Genomic DNA, 22,680 nt, shown 5'->3' on the forward strand with positions numbered 1-22,680 from the left:
ATAAGTTGATTAGCAGGGGGGGTTTCTCTCTAATTTTAACACTGAAAATTTCAGCTTTAGCTTCAGTATTCTCTTTTTTTGTTTGTTTGTTTATAAACAACAGAAATGTATTTCTTACCGTTGTAGAGTCTAGGAAGTTTAAGATCAAGCTGCCAGCAAATTTGATGTCTTCTTGCTGTGTTCTCATGTGGGAGGGCTGGCTGCATTATTTATTCTTAAAATGAAAATGACAACTGGGAGGGTAGATGTATGTGCTACTTGGTAAGTTTTGGGGCCAAAAACATTTGAGAACTATATGAATTTATCTAGGACTAAGGATATTTGCTTTCAAATATGTTGAGTACCCTGGTGTTTTTCTTTAAGTATCCCCCCTGTGACTAGACTCTACCAGATATAGATGTTAGTTTCAACAAATAGGCAAGCATGACCTTAGGACTGAGCATCCTCACTTTATCTGAGCTTTTCTACAAATCACACAATGTCACTCAAACTCTCCTTGGTTTCCCTCTTCATTGGTTCTTTGTACTATTATTGAGATTATTTTACCTTCTTAGCATCTCCTGAGAACTTTCCTCGCATGGATTCTGGTTTAATAAAAACAAATTATTTTTTCTATGTTATACATTAGATTAAACTTGAAGAAAAACGTCTTTACAAAAAGTTTAGCCTCTTTTTGAAGGATTGAACTATAAAGCAGTGAATGCATATTGATGAGCTGTTTAAATCCAGTTTAATGAAAATTTTTCTTAAGTTATACCATTCGGAAACTTAAAGAGGAGGTTTATATTTACAATCTTTAAATTTACCTGAAATGCAGAAGGTTGAGTGACTTAAAAAAAAAAAAAAAAATGGTTGTCAGTGGACCATCCTCTTGACCAGGAAGGACTACGGCTGAGACATAGGGTAGGATCTCCAGGGCTGTGAAATGTGTTCAAGTATGAGTTTGTGTGGAAGGTGAGCACAAGTTAATTATAAGCATTTGGGCAGCAAGCTCAGCCCCTCTGAACCTCTGGGCATGACGGGAGAAATCTCTACGTCTGGGTTAGACTAATAGACTCACTCTAAAACTAGAAGAGGCATGAGCATCTCAACAGTACAAATGAGACCCAGTGAGATTGTGCAGGGTGCATACTCACACAGTGATTTGCTAAAAAGCTGGACTGAAGAGACAGGTTTTCTGGGTTCTCGTTCTAATGCACTACTCACACAACACTTTTAAATCGATTCATAAAAAATTTTATTAAAACAGAACTAAAACTCCTCTGACGGTTTCAAGATGTGTGTATACATGTTTCAATGTCCCTCCCTCCAAAAGATGGTGCCTGATTCTTCTCCCGTCGAGTGTGAACTGGACACAGAGTGTCACTTCTAACAAATAGGGTACAGCAGAAGTGTGACAGAGCTGTAAGGGGCATTGCCATTCTGCCCTACTCCCTCTCTGAGATCATTTACCCTGTGGGAATCCAGCTGTCATGCCATGAAAACACTCAAGCAGTCCTTTGGAGCAGTGCACGTGGTGAGGAACTGAGGCCTCCTGCCAGCATGTGCGTGAGCATGGAAGCCGATCCTCCACATCTAGTCAAGCCTTCAGAAGACTGCAGCCCTGGCCAACACTGTGGCTGCAGTCTCACAGGAGATCTCAAGTCAGGAGTACCTCACTTAGTCACTCCAGTGTTCCTGACCTACAGAAACTGTAAGATTATGAATACTTTTTATTTGACCCTGCTAAGATTTGCAGTAATTTTTATGCAAGAGTAAGTATTTAATACAAGAGCATATCCAGGTGTAATAACCTCTGTTACAGAGCACGATCCTCCAAGAAATATCTAATTATTTTGTAGACGTTTTTCTTCAGGCTTCATCCAACATACAACATCAAAAAGTCTTGTCTTTGAGCTTTGGCCAAGAGAGAAATTCCCAGACACAAATTCAGATTTTATCTGAGACAGAAGGTGTGTTTTATGAAGTTGTTTGAACAGCTGTTAAACTGCTCTTGACTCTGTGTATCAGCTCTAAGAGACACTGGCTCTCCATTTCTACATATGAGAGTTCTACTGCTAATCACTTCTTCAGGAATGAGACCCTGTCTTAGTGGTCTATGGTTCTTCCAAAGAAAACACCAGCAGAATATAATTCTCCAACCTTTAGCTTCTCACAGAGGTATTTCAAGTATAACCAAGACAACTTTACAAGTAAATTTGTATCATGGAGAAATGACTTCAGGAATGTTCTGAGGTCCATCCACACAACCCTGGTTGTTCTGGGGTAGGTATTAGACTGGGAGACTACAGCTCAGGAGCTAATATATCACTTCTCACAGGTTAATTGAGTTACCATCCTATCTCTTCTCAGAAAAGTAAGGAAATACTTTTTAAGTGCCCCTCATAGAGTTAGCAAATATATAAAGCTTCTTCTCTAAGTCACCTGTGAATTCATCGGTAATTGCTGGCAGACTCCATGGTATATTTCTTGCTCTCTGAGAACATAAGATGGGGAAATAATCTGAACAGCACAAAATCCTGAACTTAAAAGTAGGATTCTGTTCTCTATTGGTTAATCACAATATATCAAATAAACAGATTCTAACTTAATTTATCAAAGCTCACCTTTCTTTCCATCAGTATTACCTCCTGATCTTACGAGTGAGTGGCAAGCTCAGCCAAATTAGATGAGGCTGTTCTCCCAGCCTCATCAGTTAGAAATAAATTCTGGGGTGGTCCTTCCCAATGAGAAAGACATATGCCTCTTTTCCGTAGGTGAAAGTGTCGAAGAAAATGCTAGTGTGGTGGTCAAGCTGCTCATCAGACGCCCGGAGTGCTTCGGCCCAGCCCTGCGGGGGGAAGGTGGAAATGGCCTGTTGGCAGCCATGCAGGGAGCCATTAAGATCTCCGAGAACCCAGCCCTCGACCTCCCCTCTCAGGGATACAAGAGAGAAGTGTAAGTGAATGGAATTGCCTTCTTGTAGGGATCTAGTTGGTGAGCTCCCAGTATTGTCAATACAGGAATCATTAAAGACATGTCAGTACCTTTCCCCCTGGGGGAGAGCACGGGTTCTTAACAGTTGTGGTGAAAACACTTTAAATCACTTTGTCAAGCATGTTGCTGTTTCACTTTCCCAGTAAGCCCTGCGATCAATACCACCTTCACCCACTTCCATTTTTCTTACTGCACTCAGACCAGTTGGCAAATCCAGAAGCCTGGCAAGCTCTTAGCTCTGATCCTCCCCACAGCATCGCCGCAGGGGTTACTGTGTAGAGGCGAAAAGGCCTGGACCAACCAAGTTACGGTTGTTGTCTGACTCCAGACTGTTCCCTTCAGTATTTTAAACCTTGGTATCTCATCTCATACCCCACTTTTAATACTTACTCTTCTGAAAGTATTTTTATTTGATTCTTTGGGTAAAAAGGAGAATTGCAGAATGTGAAAAAAAAATCACAGCATCACTAATCTTGGTCTTTGAAGGTTAAGGAGATAGATAGTGTGTTGGCAGATTGCCTTGTGACTTTCCTTTCATTATTTTTTATGACCATTTCCCTTTTTTTAATCACAGCCTCTAGATTAGCCCCCAAAATCTAGAGAATGGGTAGAACTCAGCAGAGATACCTCTCCAGCTGGTTGGCTTTTTTTTTTTTTTTTTTTGACTTTTTGACTTTTTGTCATTTATTCTGGCGGGCGACCTAGTAGACCTAGAAAGAAACTAAAACATAAGCTGTCCCAACTTCCTTATGTAACATGAGAAGAAACTGAGGCCCAGGGTTGTGTAGCTTGTTAGCAACAAAGCCAGGACATGGACGTAGGCCCCTCAACTCCCTGTCCAAAGTGTTTCCCACGTATATTCAGGAAGGAAAGGGGAATGAATGGTTGGTAGGAACTATAGGGATTCCAGTGCTTCTCCATGAGTCTGAGTGATCAGCTGAATGTCAATACCTGTGCCTTAAAGTTCATGCGACCCTAGCAATGTCATGGATGATTGTTTGGGTCCTTTGAACTTAGTGACTAGAACCACCTGGTTGACTTCTGGGGAGAGGAAAGGTGCCCAAGGGAATGGATGCATGATGCCCTGGAGGAGCAAAGTATTTCCATGCCACACAGCTCTAATAACATGCCCATGGCTGCCAGGCTTCCTCACACCTCCTGTTTTGGTTCTTTCTCAGCAGCACAGAAGACACTGAAGACGAAGAAGAGATCGTGCACATGGGCAATGCAATTATGTCATTTTATTCAGCTCTTATAGATCTACTAGGCCGCTGTGCTCCTGAAATGCACGTAAGTAATGAGTTCTCAGAGAGCAGCGTGGAGGGGCTTGATCCGAGAGCACTGTCGACCTCCTGAATGTATTTCCTTCTTCTGTCTCTGGCATTTGCTGATGTGCCTTTCTCTCAGTTCCCTGGGAGAAAGTCGTTTCCATCCCCGGTACCTGATTCTGCAGCTTTCTAAGGAATGTGTGTACATTACCTGTTGTTGAGTTGGCTCTGACTCCTAGTGACCCTGTGAATGAGTGCTGTCCAGTGTCCTGTCCTCAGCAGCCCGGCTCAGCTCCTGCAGATTCATGCCTGTGGCTTTTTTTATGGAGTCAGACCACCTCATATTTGGTCTTCCCCTTTTCCTGCTGCCTTCTGTTTTCCCCACGTTATTGTCTTTTCCAAAGAACCTTCTCATGATGTGCTTGACGTGGGACTAAGGAATGACTCCACTGAGAGTCTCAGTTTCTCTAGGACATTCTCTACACTCCTCTTGCCTGCCTCCAGTCCCAGCATTCATCATCCCTTTAGGAAACTAAAATTCATAAGTCTTTCTCCATTTAGCAGCATTCTAGTCTGGAACTGTGGCCACTTAGTCAGCACTTCTGTCGCGGTCACTGAGAGCTCCCTGTGTTGCAGTCACACTGAGAATCACCAATAACCCACACTTACTGCTGAGATTTGATACCATAACTGCATGATCATTGTAATCACAGCAAAGGAATCAAGTGACTCCTTGGTCAATTAATCCCTCAGTAGCACTTATTCTAGAAAATCAAGAGAAAGTTCTTCTTTCTCCCTGTGGTCATAAGTGTCTGTGACAATTAGAGAAATCTAGAAGTGTACCTGGCCCTTAAAGAAAACAATTTCACTGTCAGGTGTTTGGAGGTGGGGTGGAACAGGGGTGTGGGAACTTCCTTTATCTTACTCTCCAACCCTACATTGCAGCTTATCCAGACAGGAAAGGGGGAAGCCATCCGGATCAGGTCAATCCTGCGCTCCCTTGTCCCCACCGAGGACTTGGTTGGAATCATCAGCATCCCCTTGAAGCTGCCCTCCCTGAACAAAGGTAAGAGAAGCAGCTAAGGGCTGAGTGCCGCCTGTCCCTGCTGGGGGCCGCTCTCGGGGTCAGGACTCTGTCGCCCAGCGCAGTCCTTCTAGGCTCCTACTTGAGGGCAGGCAGCCCAGGGGAAGGCCTTGCTCTTTTTCTGGTGAGGAGTTCTCTCCTGGCTCCAGCTGGCTGCTCTCCTCTGCTCCCCAGTGTCAGAGACTTCTGCACCCTACACCCCACAGATACGGACAGTCCAGACCTCACAGTCCTCCAAGCACTCTAACCCTCTGGAAGGAGGCTGACGGAATGGGACCAATGACAGCTCTCACCATGGCCTTCTTTCTCTGCCTCTGTGTCCCCCAGATTGTGCAGCCACCTGGGGTAACCATAAGACCTGACACAGGCTCTGTTCTGCCACAGTCCTATGTACAAACAGATTTTCCCCAGTGCTACTTGTGACATTTGGTAACACTCAATGTTAACTTTGCAAAATGTCTACTTTCCCAGAAGCCCTCAGTTTCTCTGCCTCACTCCACCTGCTCTCCAGGCAGTTTCATCCAGGCAGATGGAGGAATTGAAAAGATAGCATGACTCTGGCTGTTAGTGTTTCCCAAACCGGTGTTCTGTGGAACACTTTTGTAGAAGATATAAATTGGTGTGCAAGGGGTTTGGAGTCAATAAATTTAGGAAATGCTTTGGAATGTATCACATTTTTCCCAGCTTTATTGAGATATGATTGATATATAGCATTATGTAAGCTTAAGGTATTATACCATGTGATGATTTGATTATAGTTATATATTGCAAAATGTTTAATACAATAAGGTTAGTTTACACATCCTTCAGCTCCCATAATTACTGTGTTTTTGTTGTTCTTATGGTGAGAACATTGAAGTTCTACTCTCATAGCAACTTCGAGTATACAACACCGTATTAACTGTAGTCACCATGCTGTACATTAGATCCCGGAACTTATTCATCTTATAAGGAAAAGTTTTAACTCTTTGACCAACATCTTCCTATTTCCCTACCTCCCCCATCCTTGGTAACTATCATTCTACTCACTGTTTCTGTAAGTTCAATGTTTTTAGAGTTCACATATGTGAGATCACACAGTACTTGTCTTTCTCTGTCCGACTTATGTCACTTAGCAGAGTGCCCTCAAAGTCCGTTCATACTGTTGCAAATGGCAGGATTTCCTTTTTTTATGGCTCAATATTCCATCATTTGTGTATCATATCTTCTTTATCCATTCATCCATCAGCGAGTACTTGGACTGTTTCCATGTCTTGGCTATTGCAAATAATGCCACAGTGGACATAGGGGTGCAGATATCTCTTCAAGATGATAATTTTATTTACTGTATAGCCAGAAGTGGGATCAAAAGGTAGTTCTATTTTTAATTTTTAGAGGAACCTCCATAGCGTTTTCCATGGTAGCTGCACCAGTTTATATTCCCACCAACAGTGCACTAGGGCTCCCTTTTCTGCACATCCTCACCAGCGTTTGTTATCCTTTGTCTTTTTTATAATAGCTATTATAATAAATATGCGATGATGTCTCGTGGTTTTGATTTGCATTTCCCTGATGATTGGTGATGTTGAGCACCTTTTTGTGTACTTGTGGGTCATTTTTTGTGTCATCTTTGGAAAAATGTTTATTCATGCCCTTTGCCCAGTTTTAATTGGAACATTTGCTTTTGTGTTATTGCATTGTATGAGTCTCTTATATTTTTCAATATTAATTCCTTGTCAGATAACATGGTCTTCAAATACTTTCTCCTGTTACATAGGTTGCCATTTTATTTTGATTGCTTCTTTTGCTGTGCAAAAGGGTTGGTTTGTTGTTGTTTTTTAATTTTGATGGAGTCCCACCTGTCAATTTTTGCTTTTATTACTTGTGCTTTTGGTATCATAGCCAAAAAGTCATCACCAAGATCCATATCAAAAAGCTTAAGCCTAGCCCGGCCGGGCATGGCTCAGCAGTTGAGCATCGACCTAGGATCCAGGAGATCACAGTTCGATTCCAGTTGGGGCACATGCCGGAATTGCAGGCTTGATCCCTGGTTGGGGCCGTGTGGGAGGCAGCCTACTGGTGACAACTCTCTCATCATTGATGTTTCTCTCTCTCTCTCTCCCTCTCCCTTCCTCTCTCTGACATCAATAAAGATATATTTAAAAAACAAACAAACAAAAAGCTTAAGCCTATGTTTTCTTCTAGGAGTTTTATGTTTCAGGTCTAAAATTTCCTTAATACATTTTGAGTTAATTTTTGGGAATGATGTAAGAAAGGAGTTAATTTTCTTCTTTTGCATGTGAATATCAGTTTTCCAACACCATATATTGAAGAGACTATCCTTTCTCCACTGAGTATTCCTGGCTCCTTTGTCAAATATTTCTTGACTGTATATGTATGGCTTTATTTCTGGGCTCTCAATTCTGTTCCACTGATCTATGTGTCTGTTTTATACCAATAATATACTGTTTTGATTATTTATATTTGTGATATAGTTTGAAATCAGGAAGTGTGATGCCTCCAACTTTGGGGGGGGGTGGTTAAGACTGCTTTGGCTATTCAGGGTCTTTTTTCATACCATATGAATTTTAGGATTGTTTTTCCATTTCTGTGATGTTGGAATTCTGTAGGGATTTCATTGCATCTACAGATTGCTTTCGGTATTACAGATATTTAAACAATATTAACTCTTTAGATTCATGAACACAGGATTTCTCTCCATTCATGTCTTCTTCAGTTTCATCAGTATCTTACAGTTTTTGGTACATAACTATTTCACTTCCTTGGTTAAATTTATTTCTAGGTATTTTATTGGTTTTGATGCTTTTGTAAATGATTATTGTTTTCTTTATTTCTTTTTTATATAGTTCATTGTTAGAGTATAGAAACACAACTGATTTTTGTATGTTGGTTTTGTATCCTGAGACTTTACTGAATTTGCTTATTTGTTCTAACAATTTTTGATGAAGACTTTAGGATTTTCTGTATATAAGATCATGTCATCATCAAACAGAGACAGTTTTACTTTTTACTTTTAAATTTGGATGCTTTTTACTTCTTTTTCTTACCTAACTGCACTGACTAGGATTTCCAGTAATGTTGAATAGGAATGGTAATAGTGGGCACCTTGTCTTGATCTTAGAGGGAAGTTTTCAGTCTTTCAACACAGAATATTAGTTGTGGGTTTGTCTATATGGCTTTTATTATGCTGAAGTATGTACCCAATTTGTTGAGAGTTTTTGTCATGAAAAGATGTTGAATTTTATCAAATGCTTTTTTGTAACTGTTTAAATGATCATATGATTTTTGTCTTCCATTCTATTAATGTGATATATCACATTCATTGGCTTGTGTATATTGAACCATCCTTGCATCCCAGGGATGAATCCCACTTGATCATGGTGCATGATCCTTTTAATGTGCTGTTGAATTTGGTATGAGAGTCTTTTGATGAGAAATTTTGCATGTACATTTGACCCTTGAACAAGGCAAGTTTGAACTGCTGGGGTCTACTTATACATGGATTTTTTTCCCAATAAATATATAGTTGGCCCTCTGTATCCATGGCTTTTGCATCCATGGATTCGACCAACCAGGAATCAAAGACAGTATTTTTGACCCACAGTTGGAAGTCTGTGGATGGGGAGGGCTAACTGTATGCATTGTTATACCCCATTTTATGTAAGGGACTTGAGTATACACAGGTTTTGGTATACTCAAGTCCCTTAAATCTGTGGGGGTTGTCCTGGAACCAATTTCCTGCAGATACCAACAGACAACTTTAGTTAAGGTTTGAGGGAGTCAAAAGTTATGTGTGGATTTTCAGCTGTGTGGAGATATCGGCACCCCTAGTCCCTGCATTGTTCTAGAATCAATTGTATATTCATCAGAGATATTGGCCTGTACTTTTCTTTTCATGTAGTATCCTTATCTTGCTTTGGTATCAGTGTAATAATACTGGCCTCATAAAATAAGATTGGATTGGGAGTGTTTCCTCCTCTTCAGTTCTTTGGAAGAGTTTGAAAAGGCTTGGTATAAATTCTTTAAATATTTGTTGGAATTTACCCATGAAGTCATCTGGTTCTAGCCTTTTCATGTTGGGAGGTTTTTGATTACTGATTTAATCACTTTACTCATTATTGGTTATTCATATTTTCCATGTATTCATGATTCATTCTCAGTAGGTTGTATGTTTCTAGGAATTTATCGATTTCTTCTAGGTTGTCTAATTTGTTGGCATACAATTGTTCATAGTAGTCTCTTATGAACCTTTGTATTTGTGTGGTATTAGTTTAATGTCTCTTCTTTCATTTGTAATTTTATTTATTGAGTTGTCTCTCCTTTTCTCTTGGTATGTCTAGCTAAAGTTTTGTCAATTTTATCTTTTCAAAAATCAGCTATTAGTTTTGTTGATCATTTTTATTGTTTTTATATTCTGCATTTCATTTGTTTCTGCTCTGGTCTTTATTATTTTCTTCTTTACAGTGTTCTCAACCTGACTATATACTTAACTTTACTAGTGTGTTGTACACTTTCATTTTACTAATTAGCATCCTTCTATTTCAGCTGGTAGAATTTCTTTCAGCATTTCTTGTAAGGCAGGTTTAGTGGTGATGATTACCCTCAGCTTTTGTTTGTTTGGGAAAGTATTTCTCTTGCCTGTATTTCTGAAGGACAACTTTGTTGGTTCAAGTATTCTTGGTTGGCAGTTTTCTCTTTCATCACTTTGAATGTATCATTCCACTCTCTCCTGGTCTGCAGGTTTCTCCTGAGAAATCAGCTCGTAGTCTTAAAGGGGCTTCCCTTGAATGAGAAATTATTTTTATTATGCTGCTTTTAAAATTCTTTCTTTGTCTTTGATTTTAGACAATTTTATAATTTATCTTGGAGAAAATAATTTGGGATTGAAATTTTGGGGTGACTATTACCTTCATGAACTTGGGCATCCAGATATCTCTTCAGGTTTGAGAAGTTCTCAGTGATTATTTTTTAAGCTTTCTATCTCTTTTCCTTCTCTTCCCCTCTGGGACTCCAATGATGTGTAGATTGTTTCTCTTAATGGTGTCCCAGTAGCCCCATAGTCTGTCTTCATTATTGTTTATTCTTTTTCTTTTTGTTCCTCTTGCTGGGTAATTTCAAATGATCTTTCTTTGAGTGTACTGATTTTTCTGCTTGTTCCAGTGTGCTGCTGAAGTGTTCTATTAAATTCTTCCATTCAGTCATTATATTCTTCAGTTCCAAAATTACAGGTTGTTTTTACATTTTTATATTTTCTATCTTTTTTGAACTTCTAATTCTGTTCTTATTTTCCTGATTTAATTAAATTGGTTTTCTGTGTTCTCCTGTAGCTCTCTGAGCATCTTTAAAGTAATAATTTGGAATTGTCAGGCAATTCATGTATCTTCATTTCTTTAGGGTCAGTTCCCAGAAGTTTACTGTGTCCCTTTGTGGTCTCATGTTTCCTTATTCTTTGTGATACCCGTAGCTTTGCATAGGTAGCTGCACATTTGAAGAATCTGTCATCTCTTCCAGCCTTTATGGACTGACTTTGGTAAGGAAACACCTTCACCTGTGGGTGGGGCACTTTGGAGTATGCTGTGATCCCAGGTCTAGTGAAGCAAGGTGCCAAGGGTGGGGGTGTGTAGCAGCTTTGGGTCTGGGGGAGGGGTGATATGTCTTGTCAGGTCAGGGCCACTGGGGTCCACAATGTTGACAACTGTATGGTCCTTGGCAAGAGTTGCCAGGAGTCCTCACTGGCTACAAGAGCTGTTGACATCCTTAGCGGGCTTCCATGTCTAGTGACTGGGAACAGGGTAGGCAGTGGTGATGTTCAGAGTCAGTGGTATGCACAGACTCAGCTGCAGGGACCAGCTACACGTGTCTGTGTAGTGGCTCAGGCCAGTTGCATACACACACATAGTGGTAATGGCCAGGGCCAGCCGCAAGGACAAGGGTCACATATAAGTGCACTAGCAGCTGTGGGGACCTTAGCTGTCAGGATGCATTCCTGTGGTTTCAGAGTCTCGCCACAGGTGCACAGAGGTAGAGGCCAGTGACAAGGCTCTGGCCAGTGGTGTACAAGTTCACCACTAAAGGTGCTAGCTACAGGTGAGCACAGCAGTGCAGGCCATTGATAGGAGACAGAGTTGGAACTGGGCCCACAAGCAGCTGTGGGGACCCTGGCTGTCAGTATGCACTCCCATGGCTACAGGACCTCATCACACGTGCATGGTAATAAAGGCCAGTGATGGGAGTCTGTTCCTGAGTGCACACATGGCAATGGGTATCTGCTGCAGGGGTCTAAGCTAGCATCTGAACCTACACAGCTGCACAGGCTGCCAGTGCAGATCCTGGGTTCCAGCAGTGAGGGGGATGGGAGTGGAGAGAGACTCAGGCATCTGGGCATCTGCAAACATGAAAAACCCTGTGAAATCTGCCAGGGTTTTGTGGTGACTGTGCTGGTGGTTGGTTTTGTCAGTGGCAAAAGCTGCCAAGGTTCTCTGCAGAGCAGGTCACTGGGAACCACGCTGGCTCCTGCTGCTTGGCTGATACAAGTAGCCCTGCCCATCTTTCTTTTCTTAGCCATCTCTAGACATCAATTCACTGTGTTAAATGCTATACTTAAATGGCAGGAGAATAGACAGAACTGGAAGAGAATTCCAGGTAGTATGAAATAGACCCCTTCTGCTTCTGCTCCCTGTGAATATTCATTGTTTAAAGGTCTTATTCAGGGTCGTGCTGTTATTTTGTAGTACAAACAGACCTGTTAATAAGAAATTGACTAGCTCCATTTAGTAAGTACAATTGCAATTATTATTTTATTTTTTATATAATTGCCAACAGAGTAAGTCATTTGTATTTGTGGATTTAAAAGTGCCTCTAGCTATTTTGCCTGTCAGATTTTGCTATACTTCAAGAAGATTGCTTAGCTACAAAGAGGTCTCTTAGGTACAATAGTTTTCAAAACCTAATCAACTATAGCTGAAAAATGTTTACACATTCTGACCTTATTTAATATTAAATGACAACAATTTTAATGAAGTCATAGAATTAACTTGTAACCTGCTATTATAGCATTTTCTACCATTATAAACTCTCTTCTGCTGTGCAAAAGGGCAGTCAGTGGCTCAAGTTCATTAGAGTATACAGTCAAAAGAAAAGATTTCTTTCACTCAGCATGGCTTTTCTGGATCAATCTGGTGGATGAATGTTTGGAGATGAGATATATCTGGAGCTAGACCGTCATGGACTAAACAAGACAAGACGAGAAAAGTTCTCCTAAATTTCTGATAGGTGCTGACAGGCAAAGTGTGTCCTATATAGCTGTTGATTAAACAAGATATTTTAATTGTTACTTATTTGGACTGAATGGGTGTCAATCTTGCTGAACTTACATCTGTCCTTTGCCCTATATATTAAACCTTTATATACTCACAAATGAAAAAGATGAGAACAGTCAGGAAGACCCCCAATATTTTTAGTAACAAGACAGATTTTCACCAAGTTTGAAAGCAAAGCAGGTCCTTCATGTAATACCCCGAAAGGCTTGCTTCCCCTCACCCCTCTCCCTTTTCCAGCAGAGGGAACTCTTTCTAGCTGAGGAGTTCTCCTTGGCACCAAGCGGTGGCGGCCTGGGGCATGGGACAATGCAGGCAAGATAAAGCTGTTCGTCCTCCCATTTCTGTACGGTTATTCTCAGGTGGTTTGTTCCACTAGGTTGCTGAAATTTCTTAACTGGACTCCTGAGCTCTCCCAGTACTATTTTTGTTCATGGGTACCTGTTTAATCATTGATCTTTGTTAGCTAGAGAGACTGGGATCTCCTCCTCAATCTTGGTGACATCACTCTTGAAATATGACATTTTTATAAAACTTCATCAAGCACATTGGATCATAGAGCCTCTGAGAAAATGTATGATAAAGAAAATAAATGTTGAACTCTGTGTTTTCCAAATTTTTTGAGCACAAAACACTTACTGATACACCATGAAAATCCTGTCCCTCAACGCACCAGGTGTGCCTGAGAGGTTCATTTGGATCCAGCTCCCCCTAGTGTTCAGGAGAGGAGAGGCAGGCAGCTTCCAGCCTGGAAAGCCCCTTCCCCCCTGGCTCTTCCAGTAGCCCACAGTGATCATTGGGCTAAATGAGGTTCTGGGCTGAATAGCATTATATCTCTGCAGCTCTTAGGGTGCCTTATGAACTATGGTACTTAAATATGCTCTGACTATAGATTCATAATTTAGGGGCTATGTTTTCTAGTTTTTTATGTTAACAAAATAGGAGGAGGAAGACTTTTTCTTTTGTATCCTATTTCAAAATTCTATCTTTGTTCCCCAAGTCAAGCAATTTTTATTTTCTTCATGTCATTCCTCACTTCATCTTTGAACCTCTTCTTTAAGATAAGATTAGAATTGTTAGGTGGTCTGATCTAAATTTCACTTAAATCAGATAATAGTTTTTAAATACTGGAAGATTTTCTCAGTTTTGTGCTATTTATGATGTAATAGCTGTAGACATGACACACTTCTAAATTTATTCTGCCTTACATTTTCTCCCTCCCTTTTTTATGTCTTCAATCCACAAAGCAGTAAGTCAAGCCCTGATTCCTGGCATTTGCCCATTTCTGTGGTATAAATACTCTCACCATGGTCAATTTCAAGTTACCAACAGGATGTCACTGAGCACGGAGTCACACATGGCACACCATTGTATTGTATTTCCAACATACAAATACAATGGATGTAAATAACCTCAAGAGAATAATTAGAAAGTAATGAATTTTGAGTATTTGTTACCTTTTTAAATATAATTTACTTAACTACAAACTTTATTTTTTTAATAATGAGCGTATCTAACAACTGACTCACAAAATTCTTGAAATTTTAACCATCAGCCCTTCCAAGCCAGTATAAGCTGGATTCAGCACAATATTATATTGTTTCCAAAATTTATGTTGCTTGTTAGGCGAACAAGCCATTGACAGACAAACTCTGTGTTGCCTTTGAGATTGTGGAGCTAGACAAGGGGAAATGACATTCTCTGTGTGTCTTTCAGATGGATCTGTCAGTGAGCCGGATATGGCAGCCAACTTCTGCCCTGACCACAAGGCCCCCATGGTGCTATTCTTGGACCGCGTTTATGGAATTAAGGATCAAACTTTTCTGCTCCACTTGCTGGAGGTTGGATTTTTACCTGACTTAAGAGCCTCTGCCTCTCTAGATACAGTAAGTGACTCAAATAAGAAAAAATATTTTTCCCATCATTGTAAATAAATTAGTAACATTGGATTTAGAAGTGAGCATTTTTTAATCCACTCACTGATTACATAGTAGTAGCTTGCTTTAAAGGGTAAGAAAAAAGAGGCACCAAGTAATGGAAGATCTTAATTTATTGGCCAGAGACTTAGATGTACATAAACTTGACCTCAGATGCTCAATCCAGTTCCCTCTCTTCCAAAGTTTCTCAATATCAGCACTATTTGTTGGGGGGGCCATCCTGTGAATTGTAGGATGTGTAGCTGCTGCTGTACATCCTACCCACCACCTTACCCTGGCCTCTCCCCACCATCCCCCAGACCAATTCTAGATTTCACCAAATGTTTCCTGCAGGACAAAGTCGCCCTCATGTGAAAAGTCTGGCTCTGTTGCTTATGAAAGGGCTGGCTGGCAACATGATAGGCTGGGAATCCTTTTCCCACATCACTCCCGAAGTTTAATGCGCTGGCCATCAGGCAGGGTAGCCTGGAGCCCAGGGCATGACAAGGTCAGGACGAGAGGCCACGGGTAAATCCAAGCTCGGAATTCAAGTGTGAGGTACAGTCGTCCAGTATCAACAGACATCAAGACAGGAGGCCCCGGAGTTAAAGAGCATAGATGCCTGATGCCCCAAGTCAGGCCTAAGCAGGGGCACAGTGCACCAGGAGTACAGGGTCCACAGCTGCTTTTGTTTTCAGCTTTTCTGTAAATTCCTTGGTTTGTAATAATTTTTTAACTTGCAGGATATTCCTAAGGTTCCTCATCAGAGCATTCAGTTTTTGATAGATCAAGTAAGCATTTGGGGTCCAAATCACATGCTTGTCTAAACACCATCTACAAAAGCAGTTTTCTGTTCAGTTCTCAGCACACACGTTTTCATACATTCTCTTCTGAAAACTTTCAAGACACTGTAATAAAAGCTCTGTCCTTCCTCATTTTAATAACTGTTAAAGTGATAAATGTGAAAGATTAGCTCTTTCAATGTGATTACTCAAGCTTCTAGGAGACAGGCTCTGATAATTAAGAGTAACTCCCAGGAATGTGTACAGTTTATCAAATCACAAGTTACAGATATAATCACTACAATGATCACATAAAATAATATTTTATCTCTTTGTATCTCAAGGTATTTTTTTAAAAAAAGTTCTGCAGTTTTCAGAAAGGATAGGTAAATATGCTTTGGCTAAATTCTGTGTCACTAAGGGGCCTTCCCTGAATTCGGCCTGTCTAAATAAACAAGAGAGGACACTGTGAGGGAGATTTGCAGCAGTTTTAGAGAAGGTCCCACGTTTCTCTTCCTTGGACACTTGTTGCCATGCCGAGTAAGGCCTGCCCTCATGTCATTTATCAGATTGTGAATTGTTCATGATGCTCATAAATTAAGTGCTGGGGATCAGAGCCACTTTACTTTCTCTCTGCAAAACCAGCAAGTTTGAGAGCTTCCTTGGCCTTTTCCCATCTACTAATCTCAGAATCACAACTGGTGAGTCTCCCTGGGGTGAGAAAAAAGAGCTAGAATGGGATAATAATGTAGTTGAATTTTGCACACATCAAGGATGTTGGGTTAGACTGGCCATCACCCGATTTGAAGAGTTTGGAATTTTTGGAGCGGGATGGATGTTTGTGGATCATTTGGAGTGAGTTAGGACTGGACAGCCTTTGCTTTTCTTCCATTTATTTTTTTCTTTTTAACAGGATTTTTTCCCCCCATTTAAAATGCAGAAAAGAAATCAGTATGCTGAGAAGGCACAAAGCTGCCCAGTTCGTTGCCATGACAAGCAGACACGTGTGAACTCCCCTGCCTGCTAGATGGGCGCTCAGTCAGGGGGAGGCTTTGCTCGCTTTCCCAGGGGATTAACCGGTGTCCCGATGCCCTTTCCCAGGTGTCCCTCAGCACCACGGAGGCTGCGCTGGCGCTAAATAGGTACATATGTTCTGCGGTGCTCCCGCTCCTCACCAGGTGCGCCCCTCTCTTTGCCGGGACAGAACACTACGCCTCCTTAATCGATTCCACACTGCAGACAATCTATAGGCTTTCCAAGGGGCGTTCCCTCACCAAGGCTCAGAGAGACACCATAGAAGAATGTTTACTTGCCATTTGCAAGTAAGTACCCCTCCCACGTGTTTCATCCCTCTGTACACATCCATGTCAGCTGTGTGCATGCATCATGTCACCTGTGTGTATGCATTCATGTCACCCCTGTGCGTGCATCCATGCCAGCTGTGTGTGTGTGGACCTTTGCACAGGGGCCAGACTAAGTGTGAATCAAAGCAGCCCACCTCCCGACCTCGGACACTAGGAGCAAAGAAAAGGGATCTCCAATCCCAGCAGGGAAGAAAGGGCAGTAATTCTCACCACTGCAAGCAGGCATCAGAGCCACGGAGGACAGAGGGTAAAGTCACCCCAAGAGCCTTGGCTCCTCAGGAAACCACGTCAGGTCTGGTGCGGTCAAAGGAAGAAGGCTCTTCCTACAGCAGGTCTCAGCAGCTGATCCAGGACCTGAGTCTCCTGCTTTAAGCCAGTTTTCCACCTCAGCTACATATTAGAATCAGCTGGGGCAATATCGGGTTAATACCCCAGTGCCCAGGTCACACCTCCACCCCCAAAATCCAACCTTTAGGCATGGGACCCAGACCTCCAGCTTCTGAAGCTCCCAGGTGATTCCATAATGCAGTGAGGCTGAGAGCCTCTGCTTTAGATTGTCCTGGAGACAGGACCCACAGACCAGCTGGATGGTCCTGATTCTTGTTGAATAAGCTGTTTCCTAATCACACCAGGGGTGACTGTGTATTGAGACCTAGGGCCACCTGGAAAATAACAGTTGATTGGTTCTTTTAGAACACCAAACTAAAAGGCAATATCACACTTATTTATATTTCAAATATAGTAAAGTTCCTTCCATTTAAAATGCTTTCTTAAAAGTAAGCTCTATCTGCTGTCTCTCTATCTTCTAAGGCCTACAGGCTTCAGCTACTTTAGGGGACAGGCTGTGTCCTTGTACAGTACTATTTGCCTGGAACATGGACTAGAGGGCAGAGGAGGGAGGGGCGTCTGCCAAGGCCCCATAAAAAGGGGTCTTTGAGCTCCCCCCCCCCCAAAATCAGGGCCTATACTCTGACACTATGTCATTCATTCCAAGATTATTAAAACTGGCAGAGAATTAAGTTCATTAGAATTTTTTGGTCTTAAAAGACAAAGCTGGATAGATGCCCTTACAGCCTCTAGGAGTCCATAGGGTTCCTGGGGTTTCCACTCTGCCTCTTCCAAAGGAGGAGTAATGGCCCCATTGCTTGTGTAGATGGGTCCCTACTTTTCTTTGCAATGGTGGCAGGGGAATAAATAATGAGTTTACACACAAAGTAATCCCATCGCTGTTGATTCTGTAATTAGCTAGTAGCTGCACCAGCAGCAGCTGCAGGTCTTGTTCTACCTTTTGCCAGATCTGAGCTCAGCAGGTGTCTTAGGAACCAGACCATTCAAGGAGCCCCCTTTTCCCAGCACAAGCTGCTTCCTAGCATTCAAGTCATGTTGATGAGACTGACATCAGCTGCAATGCTTTTAAAGAAGCAGACCTTGGGGAAATTAGAATTTTACATCAAATTAAAAATGTAGCTAACAGCCCTCTTGCTATGCTCAGAGGAGCTTCCAGACATCTCCTCTTGGCCTAGATGAGCTCTGGATACAGTAGCCAAGCTGGTTGTATTTAACTAGCTATGTCGTTATTTATTTTAATAAGTCAGGAATTAATAGAGATTTATTTCACGCCTTGATTTTATTCAAGTTGGTCAGTCTTAGGTGATATTCTCAACAAGCTAAACAATAATGTGAAAAGTTGAGGAATTTTACATTATAATTGCTGGAGTCAGCAACAAGGCCATTGATTTGCTGTGTATTTTAACTCCAGGGCTTTTTTTTTTTTTTTAATCAACAGAGCAGCTCTAGATAAAGTTGTGAAATAGATGAGTTTTGTTGTTCGCCTCTGCTTCCATCCATCCTCCGAGGCTTTCTTTCCCGGCATTCTGACACTTTAACCTCAGAGTTACTCACTTTGCCTCCATGGTTCCTTAGGCATCTGTGGAAGGAATTTGTGGGTTTGCGAACGGAACTTACCTGCCAGAGTGTGCCTACTGTGTACACGAACTTTTCTCTGGAGAGAATCCAGAGGTTCCCCTAGATTTTTAAAAAGCTTGGCAATCTAATTTGGGGCAACATGGATGGACCTAGAGGGTATTATGCTAAGTGAAATAAGTCAAAGACAAGCACCATATGATTTCACTGATATGTGGAATCTAAAGAAACCAACTAACAAACAAAAGAGAAACAGACTCATAGATACAGAGAACAAACTGATGGCTGCCAGAGGGGAAGGGGTTGGGGGCCTGGGTGGAAAAGGCGAAGGGGTTAAGAAGTACAAATCGGCACTTACAAAAGAGTCTCGGGGATGTTAAGTGCAGCACAGGGAATATAGTCAATAATGTTTGTGGTGCCAGGTGGATACTAGACTTAGGGTGATCACTTTATAAGTTGTATAAATGTCTAATCACTATGTTATACACCTGAAACTACTATAATATTGTATGTCAGCTATAACTGAAAAATAATATTTTTAAATCTAAAAAAGATTTTAAAACGTGGCAATCTAAAAATAAAGGCTAAATCAGCAATGCTTATCTCTCCTTCCTCTATCTCAGGATTTACATGCACCCAACACCGAGGCCATAAACTCTTTGATAATTGGATAAATCATTCTCCTATTAGCTGGTACACTTGCTTTTTAAAGGAGTGTTTTTGAGGATGGAGCCTTAACCCAAAGAAATTATTCTAATAATGAGAATTTCAAGGATCCAACAGTAACTCAGGGGCCTTAAATTTCCCTTCAGATCATACCAGTAGGTGGCCTCAGATTCCACCATACAGCTGGTCCACTCCAGCTTCTCCCTTTGCAGAGTCCAAAGGGACTCCTGGTCCTTAGACTAAAAGCACCTGCCCCTTCTTTCTGTCACATTCTTTGTACTTAATCAGCGGCTATACTTTGAATGTACATAGACCCTAGAACATCCTGTCTAATGGTGACTGGACTCTAACCTTAGGTACCTAAATCTATTAGCCACATGTCCCTCTTTCTGTATTTTAACTCTACTCAGATTTTTGAGTGTTTCACCATCGATTGTGTTTTACAAGAGTTTGTATTTTAGCCCAGCCAGGCGTGGCTCAGCGGTTGAGCATCGACCTGGGGTCCAGGCAATCGGGGTTCGATTCCCGGTCAGGGCATATGCCCGGGTTGCGGGCTCGATCCCCAGTCGGGGGTCTGCAGGAGGCCCCGACTCTCATCACTGATGTTTCTCTCTCTCTCTCTCTCCCTCTCCTTTCCTCTTTCTGAAATCAATAAAGATATATATATATATATATTTTTTTTTTTTTAAAAGCGTTTGTATTTTAGGAGCTAATTGTTTGGAGGCTTAGTTCTAATATATGATTATTGCTGCGTGTTTCTTCTGTCCTTCCTTTCTCATTTTCTCCCTTATTTTTCACCCGACCCCCGTTCGCCCCGTTCCTCGCTGCAGTCACCTGAGGCCCTCCATGCTGCAGCAGCTCCTGCGGCGCCTGGTGTTCGATGTGCCCCAGCTCAACGAGTACTGCAAAATGCCTCTGAAGGTAACCCCCCACTCGCCACAGCAGGCCCGTGGCAAGGGAGCCTGCCCGGGAGACGTGATGTCCTCGCAACGTGGGGCATGTTAAATGGGCTTTTCTCCTTTAAGCTGAGAGCTTACAAGATGCAACCCACAAAATCAACCCCTTCTCGAGTGTGTCTGGGTGGAAGAGAGTAGGTCTTCCCGAGTCATGACCTGCTCCAGTCTCCTGGGTGGCTTCCCTCCAACTGCTGCTTACTCAGCACAGGTCAGTGAGGCGACCTGCGGTTGGGCTCTCCTGCCCTAATTGGGTTTTCAGAATGTTTTCAACCTCAAAAACCTTTGAAGGCCTGTGATGACTCGTTTAAGTACAGAAACTAAAATGTCCCTTTTCTCTTCCAGATTGCCTTATGCTTTTTCTTTTATTTTGTAACAGATCCTCTTGTTTTTTACATTTTTTTCTTTACTAAAGTAAAGGAAGGCCACAGGCCTTCTTTTTTCTTTCTTTCTGTTTTTTGTTGGTTGGTTGGTTGGTTGGTTTTTTGTTTGTTGTTGTTTGTTTCCTCTTTCCTGATTTTCTCATTAATTACTAACATTTTATCACTAGCACTGCGAGCATCTGGGCCTTGGGGGGCGGGGAGGGGAGACATCAGAATCAGCCTCCACACAAGAGAGCGGGGTTTTTTCATCGTTTGCCTTTGTGGCATCTGCAGTACTAGCATATTCAAAAGTGCCAGCCATGGCCAAAAATTCTGCCTAGTGATTGTAACAGGATGTTTCCTTTTTTTTTTTTTTCCAGAAATAGCCCAAGCAAGGATTTCAAGAAGCATTTTACTGGGATTAAACAATTCCCAGGAGCCTTTAGTTCAGTCCTTTCTCCATGCCAGGCAGAGGGCAGCTTGTGTGTGGTCAGAGGTTCCACCACCCTCCAAGGGCTCATTTGGCTCTACCCTAGGCCCCAGTTCCTTTTTACTTATTTTTTATTTTTTAATCCTCACCTGAGGATCTTTTTTCCACTGCTTCTCAGGGAGGGAGGGAGGGAGAAAGGGAGAGAGAGAGAGAAACATGCACCCAGACTCGGGGCAGGGAGGAAACCCACAACCCAGGTACCTGGCCCTGCCTGGGAATCAAACCCTGGACCTATCTGTGCACAGGCCGACGCTCTAACCACAGGGCCACACCAGCCAGGGCACTGCCCCAGTTCTAATCTCGAAAAGTACCGTGTTTGAAAACCACAGCTCTCTCAGTTCAACTTGACATTGCTTCCTCAGCAGCCAGTGCCGTCAGCTGGATTCTGGCTTGCACAGAAGCGTTATGAGTAGCCCTCAATAAGCTCACTTTTACCTCTTAGGTCAGGGATTTTTCGGGTTTTTTATTGGGTTTACTGGGGTGACATTGGTTAATGAAATTCTAGCGGCTTCAGGTGCACAATTCTACCACACATCATGTGCATGTTGTATTGTGTGTTCGCCACCCCAAGTCAAGTCTCCGTCCGTCACTGTTTATACCCCCTATAGCCCCCTCTACCTCCCTTCACCCCCTTTTTCCTCTGGTAATCACCATACTGCCGGCTGTGTCTATGAGTAGTTGTAGTTGTTGTTGAATCCCCTCACCTCTTCACCCAGCCTCGGGAACCCCACCCTTAGAGGCTGCGGATCCCACCTGCTGGGATGGGAACATTGGCGGTGTACGTCTGCCCTCTGCTGGCCATTTATGGAACTTCTGTTACACGGCTGGGCCATCAGAAGGCTGGCGTGAAAGGGAAGGAAGCCACGGGCAGAAGTCAATCTAGAGAAAATCTTCAGACCCCCAGCGCGCTCCCCACCACCCCCTCCCCATATCAGCATCGCCCAGCACCTTCCAGATTGATAAGCAAAGACCTCAAGAAGTTCTTCCTGCCCCTGCCAGAGGGCAGAATTTTCTCATTGGGAGTAGGAATAGTTATCCGTTTTTTAGCAACTGCTATAGGGGCACGTTAGGAGGCACACGAGTTAATTGGGTGGGTTCAGTTCGGGCTGAGCTCATTAGGCAGGAAAGCAGGCCATTCCGGTGGTGGTCGAGGGCCTCTCTAGATAACCAGCTGTTGGATGCCGTCTCGCTCTCCTGATGGCCGCTTGCTGTTTTGCTCTCCCCTGCATGCTGCTGATGCCTGCGGATCCTCCCGACCCCTCTGACTGCGGTGCTGTTGGAACCTCCAGCTCCTGACGAGCCACTATGAGCAATGCTGGAAGTATTACTGCCTGCCTTCGGGGTGGGGCAGCTACGGCCTCGCCGTGGAGGAAGAGCTGCACCTCACAGAGAAGCTCTTCTGGGGGATTTTTGACTCCCTCTCCCATAAGGTAATGACAGTGCTGCTCGAGCAGAGGGGGAGGCCCTCGTCTAGCCAAGCTGCTACAAATAATACCGGCCAGTCGCGCTAGGAACTGCGCCAAGCGCTTTCCAAGTGTCCCATTCATTCCCACCCCAGCCCCCTGGAGTAGGAACTACTC

At 42.6% G+C, this 22,680-nt stretch overlaps 1 protein-coding gene across 1 annotated transcript in view; it reads left to right on the top strand.

Moving 5' to 3' along the window:
* Nucleotides 1-22,680, top strand: part of RYR3 (ryanodine receptor 3) — a 472,085-nt gene that overhangs the window by 352,613 nt on the left and 96,792 nt on the right. The window contains exons 46-52 of the mRNA XM_087815056.1: nucleotides 2,757-2,937; nucleotides 4,155-4,266; nucleotides 5,190-5,310; nucleotides 14,361-14,530; nucleotides 16,444-16,664; nucleotides 20,126-20,216; nucleotides 22,390-22,530. Coding sequence (XP_087671182.1) covers nucleotides 2,757-2,937; nucleotides 4,155-4,266; nucleotides 5,190-5,310; nucleotides 14,361-14,530; nucleotides 16,444-16,664; nucleotides 20,126-20,216; nucleotides 22,390-22,530 — 1,037 coding nt within the window. The remainder of the gene's footprint in view (nucleotides 1-2,756; nucleotides 2,938-4,154; nucleotides 4,267-5,189; nucleotides 5,311-14,360; nucleotides 14,531-16,443; nucleotides 16,665-20,125; nucleotides 20,217-22,389; nucleotides 22,531-22,680) is intronic.

The sequence above is a fragment of the Miniopterus natalensis genome, chromosome 1 (assembly GCF_054644295.1).
Source record: "Miniopterus natalensis isolate mMinNat1 chromosome 1, mMinNat1.hap1, whole genome shotgun sequence".
NCBI lineage: Eukaryota > Metazoa > Chordata > Mammalia > Chiroptera > Miniopteridae > Miniopterus > Miniopterus natalensis.